At 33.7% G+C, this 9,442-nt stretch overlaps 1 protein-coding gene across 1 annotated transcript; it reads left to right on the top strand.

The window, feature by feature from the left end:
• Positions 1 to 5,947: 5,947 nt before the first annotated feature.
• Positions 5,948 to 6,465, top strand: LOC119533155 (cytochrome c-like). The gene has a single exon (XM_037835265.1). It carries the CDS (start codon positions 5,959 to 5,961, stop codon positions 6,274 to 6,276), a length of 318 nt encoding a protein of 105 aa, XP_037691193.1. The 5' UTR covers positions 5,948 to 5,958; the 3' UTR covers positions 6,277 to 6,465.
• Positions 6,466 to 9,442: the final 2,977 nt, after the last annotated feature.

Genomic DNA, 9,442 nt, shown 5'->3' with positions numbered 1-9,442 from the left:
TGGCAACATCAATTGCTGGTGAGAATGAAGAGCAACAGGAACATTCATTCATTGCTGTTGGGAATTAAAATGCTACAGTCGCTCTGGAGAAACAGTTTGGAGTTTTCTTACAAAGCTGATTCTAGTCTTGCTGTATAATCCGGCAGTCACACTCCTACAGATTTTGCTACAGATTTGAAAATTTATGTCCAAACAAAAACATGCAAATGAGTGTTTATAGCAGCTTGATTCATTATTGCCAAAACCTGGAAGCAATCAATAGTTTAAGGGATAAACAAATGGAGGTACATCCATAAAATGTAATACTATTCAGCTATAAGTAGGAGTGAGCTGTCAAGCCGTGCAGCGACATGGATGAATCTTAAATGCATACTGATAAGTGAAATAAGCCAGTCTGAAAAGTCTGCATACTGCATGATTCCTTTTATATGGTATTCTGAAAAAGGCAAAACAATAGAGGTGGTAAAAAGATCACTGATTGTCATAAATTTGTGGGTCATGGGTGTTGGCTGCATCAGTGACTATTTAAAGGCAAGTCACCAAAAATATGGAAAATCTGAGAAACTGTCACAGCCAAGGGGAGTCTTAGGAGACATGACAACTAAATGTAATGTAGTATCTATCCTGCATGGGATCCTGGAACGGGAAAAGGACATTAAGCAATAGCTAGGGAAATCTGAATAAAGGAAGTTTAGTTGATATTAATGTATCAATATTGGCTCATTAATGTGGCAAATGAACCACAGTAATAGAAGATATTATTAATAGGGGCAGCTGATTGTGAGCTCTATGGGCACCCTCTGTGCTTTTATTGCAACATTTTTCAGCATTTCTGTAAATCTATACCTATTGTGAGATACAAAGTTAATTAGAAAAAATTTTTAAAAGTTACCTGTAAAGACTTGAAAGTAGTAAAGTCTATAAAGGTCTATAATGTAGTAACAGAATATATAAGTTCTAATATATGAAGGGATTGAATCAGGGAAACATTGAACACAGAAAGTTAGATGAGGGTAAGTCAGAAATTCCATTCGAATAGAAATGAAAATACAATTTAAGTACTCTATGTCAAAATTTCTGGAGGGTGGCCAAAGTTATTCTCAGAAGGAAGGTTATAGCCTTATAAATAATTTAGTGGAACAACAATAAGGATAAAGCATTAAATTTTTGAAAATTAGTGATAGCATCCGATACAGGTAAGAGTATGTGCAAATGTCCACACTAAAATATTGGCATAATGTTGTGAACAAGTGTATGATAGCATCTATAGTTTTTAAACTTTGAATGTATTTTGGCCCTGACATTTTATTTTTAAGAATCTATGGTACATGGATGAGTAGAAAAATAGGGGAAGGAAACAAACAGACAAAGGTACCCAGTGTTCTTTTTTACTTCAATTGCTCTTTTTCACTCTAATTATTATTCTTGTTATTTTTGTGTGTGTGCTAATGAAGGTGTCAGGGATTGATTTAGGTGATGAATGTACAACTATGTAATGGTACTGTAAACAATCGAAAGTACGATTTGTTTTGTATGATTGCGTGGTATGTGAATATATCTCAATAAAATGATGATTTAAAAAAAAAAGAATCTATAGTACATAAAATTGTTCCAATACATAATGATTTATGAATAGAAATGTGTATTGTAGAATTTGAATAGCAAAAAATTGTAAATTAGCTGTATATCATCTATTATTGAACTTAGCTTATGGTGCATTCAGACTTAAGGACATTATGTGTAAGAATAAAATCTTACAGCTCTATATTTATTGATCTGTAAAGATCTTTATGATATGCTATTAAGAGAAAGAAGCAAGATTCCAAGTATTTTTTGACATGATCCCATTTCTGGTTAAGAACAAAAGTGAAAGAGAGAAGTGGGGAAGAGTGAGAAAGGGTTGAGGTGGGGAGAGAGAGAGAGAGGAGAGAGGGAGGGAGAAAGAGAGAGAGAGAGATGAAATTTTAAAAAGAAATTCCTTCTATAGATAAGATAATGTGTTTTATAAGTTTATCTTATATAGATATAGATAATGTGTTTTATAAGTATTTTGAACGTGGAATGATAGAAAAAATAAGTAATTATCTAAAGTATGAAGTGATAGATTGGAGGGGGGACCACTATTTATTTACATAAATATAGAAAACATATCAATATAATAAAACAAATATTACCAAAAGAATTTATAAAATGATGTGAAAAAATTAAAAACAAAGAAACTATGAATTCAACTCAAGGTAGAAAAAGAGGAAGGGAATGAAGTATAAATGCACATGAATCATGGTTAAAGAAGAAATTAATGGAATAGAAGACTGATTCTGTTCATTCTCAATAGTATTTAGGAAAATGTATATGAAAAAAATTGAGACCTTGGTATATCTGTAAAATCTAATTTATCTTGAAAAATAAGAAAAACATAAAATAAATATGAAGATTTTTACCTATGTAATGACAGTGAGGGTATGTTGATGTCCCTTTTACTATTTTCTCTTTTTATATGTTCAAGATATTTCATAATTTAAATATTTTAAAATTTGAAAATCCTTGACAAAAGGAAGACTGCTATACAAACTTTATTGTATGAAATTTTAAGACACATAAAGTAGGTAAAACACTTTTTTTTTTTTTTTTTTTTTTTTTTTGTTAATCAAGTTTCCGAAATCACTGCCATGCACATCCAAAGGATAGACAGTCAGGAAAGTCACTCTAGAGGACAATTTGACAATGTGTAAAAAGTGGTGTAAAATGAACATATGTGTGATCAAGTATGTTTTCTTCCTGGAATAAATCCTAAATATATAATCATGATGATTATAAGGATTAACTATAGCATTTTCAATGCAATTTTGAATATAGTGGTTAAAACCAGAATGCAGTCTGCAAGTACAAAATTATAGAGTTATTAAATAAAACATATTCTGATAATTAGAATAGTATGTAGACATTCCAAATTTATTATAGTAAAGTAATAATAAACATATAGAAAAGCACATAATTATTATTTAATTATCAAACTATAAACATGTGTGGTATTATCTTATAAGGTACATATAAATCGTATACATATATTACATTTTCTTAACGCTGTTTCTCTCTCTGTCTCTGTCTCCTTCTCTCTCTCCATTTACTCTATGAAATGCACAGTTATGAAAAAACCTTAAATTATTAACTATTGGTTATTTGGGGTAAATTAATTAATTTTTCCACATTTAATTTTTTAAAAGTTTCCATCAACTAAATATTACTTTCAGAATAAGAAAACAATTTTTAAACAGTAACTATTACACGAAACATGTAAAATTTTATATGAAATAAAAATAATGAGCTCAGTCAGTAGGCTAGGCAACTCAGGTTCTACCATAAACAGAGTAAATAAGATGATTTTACTCTAGGTTCTCTCAAATCTCCACCATACTACCTGTTAGCTTCTCTTCTAAACAAAACTATTCTGTTCTCTACCTCTAACCAAGAATTGCTGAGCTATATTAGAAAAGTAATGTAAGGTTTACTGGATCCGTTGAAAATGCCTTCTCTCTCCAGTCAAGCTTCTCTGTAACTTGTATTTACTCATGGTTAAATCTCTATACAGTTTCCCAGAGGAGATATTTCCAAACATACTTAGTTTACTCTAGCCCCTGGAATCACCTCTGCTTCTCTCATTCTTATCAGATGACACTGTCATCTACTTTACTCAGATTAAGACTGGCAGGTTGAACTTTCTACCTTCTCTAGCCACTATCTGAAGGAAACAGAGATGTCCTGGAAGAAAATAAATACAAGGTTATTAAGTTCAAACACAATGGTTAATGTGTTAAATTAATATCTACTATATCCACAACTCACCTCTATTTTTCTCTTGCTAATCTCTCAGCTTTTTCTGCTTCTCTTTTATTTTATATTAAAATCTCAGAATAAAGCTGACACATAAAGAAAACAGAAATAGAACATTTTTTTGAAAATTGGCATGAAGCCTAATCAAATGAACCACTGGAAAAAAGTGCAGAGGTGCATTAGAGGGTATATGTTTGCTTTTGAAAAAGATACATTTGTTCAAATATTGCTGTTATCAGGAATGATAGGGCTGATGATGATTTTGATGATGATGATGATAAGATTTACTAAGCACTCTGCCTTTTAATTCCACTATTTTGTTTAATCTTAGTAACAAAAAAAAGACATTCTTTATATATATAAAGAATGTTTATATATATAAAGAATGTTCAAGGTAATAAGGTTGTTTAGTGATAGAAGTTTCAAATTCAGTTCTGTCTGAGAGAAAAGCTTATACTCTTATCACTGTGCTCTACTGCTTCATTAATCACCTATTTATACCTGAAATTTGCCTAAGATCTTACAGAAATGTAATAAATTCAGATGATGAAACCTTAAATGAACTAGCTGACGAAGATGTTTCAATCATATGATACAACATGAAAAAGATATTCAACAAAGCGACAGTGAGGAAAGGTTTCCAGGATTACATGGAGTGGTGGGTTGTGTTGGGTATCCCAGTTTGGACTTTTTCTTGGTCTTGGTCTGCATTCTGGGGGGTGTGGACCCAGTAAATAAGATCTCTTCAAGATGTTACTTCTTAAGGTGTTGCCCCACTGAGTCAGGTTGGGCTTTAATCTGGGTTCCTGGAGTCCTTTATAAACTGAGTGAAATTCAGACAGAGAAAGAAGCCACTGGGAACAGCCAGAAGCGGGAAATTAACGGAACCCAGAAGAGAAAGAAGATGCTGCCATGTGAACTGATATGTGACAGAAAAGCCAAGGACCAAGGATTGCCAGCTGCCAGCCCCAAAATGCCACAGTATTTGGGGAGAAAGCGTCTCCTTGCAGAGGCCGCAGTTTTGGACCTCCCCTAGCTGTAACACCATGAGCCAATTCTTTAAGCCAACCCATTGTATCGTATTTGTTTTAACAGTTGGGAAACTAAAACACATCAATCATAAGAAGAAAAGGGGGAAGGGGGAAGAGAAGAAAGAAATGTATAAACAATTTAGCAAATGCATTGGGAATGAATTTTAGAGCAGGGCCTTTTCTATGTCCTTCCTATTTTCTGTCTACTATGTCTTTTCTATTTTCTGTCTGCTTTGATCTTTTTATTCATTCTCAGTATTGCTCTTGTGCTTACAGATCTGGAATTTCTATCAGCCAATAGCCTGAGTTGTGAATGATCTCATCCTTGTGTATGCTGTAAATCATGAATCTTAATATATGTTTTAAAGTATATTTGTCTATATGTTCTTAAGAAATCAAAGCCAGAAATCTGTGTTTAAATGGGTTATGCATTTGTTATTAAGTGTAGATTTAAAGTCTGTTAAATGATGTTTGACACATGACATTGCTCTCACTGTTGAACATGCTGTCAATTAGCTTAAAAGTCACAAGGACTCCAGCTATGACTTCCTATTAAGAAATACCCATTTCTACCTCCAACAGCTTTTTCTCTTTAACCCATGCTTACTATATTATGATTTGAAAGTTTTTGTGCACATCTTTAGTATTGTTTCCTGAATTAAAATTATAAATACCAGATCTTTTTTTCATACTTCCCTTGAAACCTCTTATAAATTCCTACTTATTCATTTTGAAGTTTGGTGAATTTTCTGAATTCGTTTCATCTGTTGTGTAAAATCATGAACAGAGTATTGGAGTAAGATCCAGAAGACCTGAGTTCCAGTAAACTTATACCACCAAGTAGCTGATTTTTCTTTTCTCAATTATTTTACTTCTCTGGAACTCAATTTTCCTGTGTCTGTAAAGGGTGTTAGACTGCATGAGTGGTGACTATTTGATGCCAGATTTTCTTTTCTTAAAAGCCACATTCCCGGTTTTTGGTTGCACCAACACCGGTACATAGCGCGGAGCAGCGTGCCCTTGAATTTATAGAGCGGGACGTTCGGCTTCCGAGCGGGGGCTTCCGTGTCGTACGCGATGAAAGAGCGAATTCAAAATGGGTGATGTTGAGAAGGGCAAGAAGATTTTTGTTCAGAAGTGTGCCCAGTGCCACACCGTGGAAAAGGGAGGCAAGCACAAGACTGGGCCAAATCTGCATGGTCTGTTTGGGCGGAAGACAGGTCAGGCCCCTGGATTCTCTTATACAGATGCCAACAAGAACAAAGGTATCACTTGGGACAACGAGACACTGATGGAGTATTTGGAGAATCCCAAGAAGTACATCCCTGGAACAAAAATGATCTTTGCTGGCATTAAAAAGAGGGCAGAAAGGGAAGACTTGATAGCTTATCTCAAAGAAGCTACTAATGAGTAATAGTTGGCCACTGTGTTATTTATTACAAAACAAATGTCTTGACTTTTTTACATGTACCATATTTAAATTGATCTCATACACTAGAATTCAGATCATGAATGGCCTCATTTTTGTTGGACAGTCCTGAGTTAAATAAGATTAGCTATAGTTAAATTAATATGAACAAGCTTTTTAAATTTTGATAGTAATTCTGGTTTGGCAAATGCTGTCCCTGTTTCCCCCTTCTAAAGGTTTAATTGGACTTGAAGCTAGGTTGAATTAGTAATGTTCAACTTTTCACAAAGAAGGTGAATGTCAGCTTACAACCTGTAGATGACTGGTTTTAGATTTAGATTTATATAACTGATTTTATGAATATATTTAAATACTAAGGAAATTCCTTCACTGTTTCATAGAACAGAGCTAGACTCACTTGGTTTCAGTTGGTATTCATCAGCCTGTTTAAAGGCAGGTGCTGAAAATAAACTAGCTATGTCCACTTTATCTTTCTGGTCTTAACTGTGTAAATCTAATTAAAATTCCCTGAATCTGAAATGTTGCCTTTTAATTAACAAAAAGCATTTTGATGTGGTTTATGTATAATACCAAATAAAGAATGCTGAACACTTCTCAAAAAAAAAAAAAAAAAAAAAAAAAGCCACATTCCTGAAAAAAAAAAATTCATTTATTTTTTCAAGTAAGGAAAACTAGACTCAGAATTCAAGTGAAGCATTTTTCTCTCCTGGAAAAACCAGTTTGTGCTCTAAATCTCCCTGGATATAATTGTCTGTTAACCTTTAGTTTTCAGTGTGTTCATTTACATAGCTCTGTCTTACATTGAAGTGCAAGTTCATGGAGAAAACAGAGCTGTTGGTTTTCCTTGTGCTTTCCCCAACATTAAGCCCAGTCTCTGTTGCAGCAGAAACCTTTTATTTCTATCTGCTCTGCATAACTTTCCTAGTAAACCTGCCTGGCTCTCAGTCCATGCAATTTTGGTGGACTGTCACGGAAGTGACCCACCCACCTGATCCTATTTTAATCACACACCTCCACTTCATTATTTGCATTTCGAGTAAGGATGAAGTTATAAAGACAGCAGGATCTGCCAACCAGACAATGCTCCTTTAAATCCCTGCACTGTTCACAACCCTGGTTTCAACCTCCACAATCTTAGTCATTCATTTCTTCCTTTGAATTTGTGAATAACTGACTGTTTTTATAATAAACTCATATTTTTTTTTCTTAAATTAAACATGCCAGGTTTCTGTTGCGTGTTCTCAAAGAAATGTATTTGATTCTCCAGCAGGTTTGAGGAGATTGAAGCTTTTAAAATCTTGGAGTCTCATTTTAAGGATAATACAAACTTATGAATTCAAAATTTTGAAAGTTGACAATGGTCACAAAAATCACAAATCCAAAGAAAATAACATATAGTGTTTCTTAACTATTTTCTACTGATATACCTCTTAAATATTTATTTTATATACATTTTTACTGTATATGTGATTTTTTATAGCAATTTTAATATCCTATCTAGAGTGAGAATAGAAAGATAATTCAGGTTTTCCTATGGTGTGATTCATTGATATATTTTTACAATTATTAGTATTATATGGCAAGTTTCTTTCAGTCTCTCACTTTGTGTTTGGTAAATTTTATCATTCTTGTTTACTTTGGGAAAACTATCAAATTTCTTCTCTCTTTGAATATGAAAATTTCAAGATGTTTAAATCGTGTATGTGTGGTGACAAAACATAAGTACTATTTGATTTTCTGACACTCATTACCAGTTTTGTATTTAGTTTGTCACTCTAATGGCATATTGTGAGTTCTCTTTTGTTTTTGTTGATATCAGCACAATAATTAAATCTTTTTACCATATGTTCATATAACAATTATCTCTTCATTAATTTTATTACCAGTAGTCAAAGTACTTATTATTTGTATTTGAAATTCATCTCTTTCTTCTAAAAATTACTGCTTTTGGTATCTAAAATCTTTTTGGTTACAATTTGCCTCTCAATATCAGAATAATGTCTATAGATTTCACCACTCATATTTATCACTTATGTTTTGTCTTTCATTCATTTTCATCTGAATTGTTTTCAATTCTTAATAAATTTAAAAAGATAAAAGAAGCTATACTACATGTATGTTCAAATAAAGGCTTTTTCATTTCTTACCTGTTTTACTGAAATATTCCTATTCATCTTTCCAGTTAAGAAGGGGTAATCAAACTTTAGCAAATATGCCATCAACATTAAAAAAAGAAAAATAAATTGCATTGTAAGCTTATAGTACATGTTCTGAAACTTTTAATATATTCTTGATAGGAGAGAGCTCCTGTTTTGATTGGACACCATTGGAAAACACAATTTCCATTTAAAGTTTCATTCATCAAATGGTTGAAAATTTTTCCACAGGCTAGCTTCTAATTCCATATATTTCAAACATTATTTCTATTCCTTTACACACATACCTCTGGTGTCAGACACTGTGAGGACCCAGGGCCCTGCCCCCTCCTCCATCATGAGATACACGCAGCTGCCTTCATGACCAGGCAACAAGCCCCTCCCTGCCAGGGGGGGCAAGCAGTGAAACTTCCCTCCCTACTCACTGTTAGTAACCAAATCTCGCAAGATCCTGCTGTAACCAAATCTTGTGAGTAACTCTCACAAACCTTTATAAGCTCCCCTTCCTTGTCACGCCTTTCTCTCTCTCTCTGCAGAATGGTGGACCGCTGACTTCACTCTCCCGACCCACTGCCATCAGATGTCTTCTGTTCTATAAGTCTCTGATTAAACTCATGGGTAACTCAGTGCCAGGCGTGTTCTTTGGTCTGGGGGCTAATCGGGGTTGGAGCAGACACTATGGGACACACTCTTTTGTAACATGACAAGTATGAGGCAGCATAGATATGGCCAGCAAAAACACAACTATGCATGGGAGTTTTTGTGAACCAAATTAATACCGTGTCAATATATCCAGACTAAATGCACAGGAACTCATTTTCCTCTTTGGCAAACCCTAAAATTGTCCTTGGCTACTCCAATGGCACCTGGCATGAGGGAAAGTGTGTCCCAGGGGAAGCTGGAGTGGTGGAAGTTGGGATTTTGACCAATCACTGTGAAAATATATTACTTTTGCAAATTTTACAAAAAAAAAAAAAAAAAAAAAATGGCTATAT

The sequence above is a fragment of the Choloepus didactylus genome, chromosome 4, assembly GCF_015220235.1.
Source record: "Choloepus didactylus isolate mChoDid1 chromosome 4, mChoDid1.pri, whole genome shotgun sequence".
Lineage (NCBI taxonomy): Eukaryota > Metazoa > Chordata > Mammalia > Pilosa > Megalonychidae > Choloepus > Choloepus didactylus.
The sequence above is the reverse complement of the archived record's forward strand: the minus strand, read 5'-3'. Positions and strand labels throughout refer to the sequence as shown.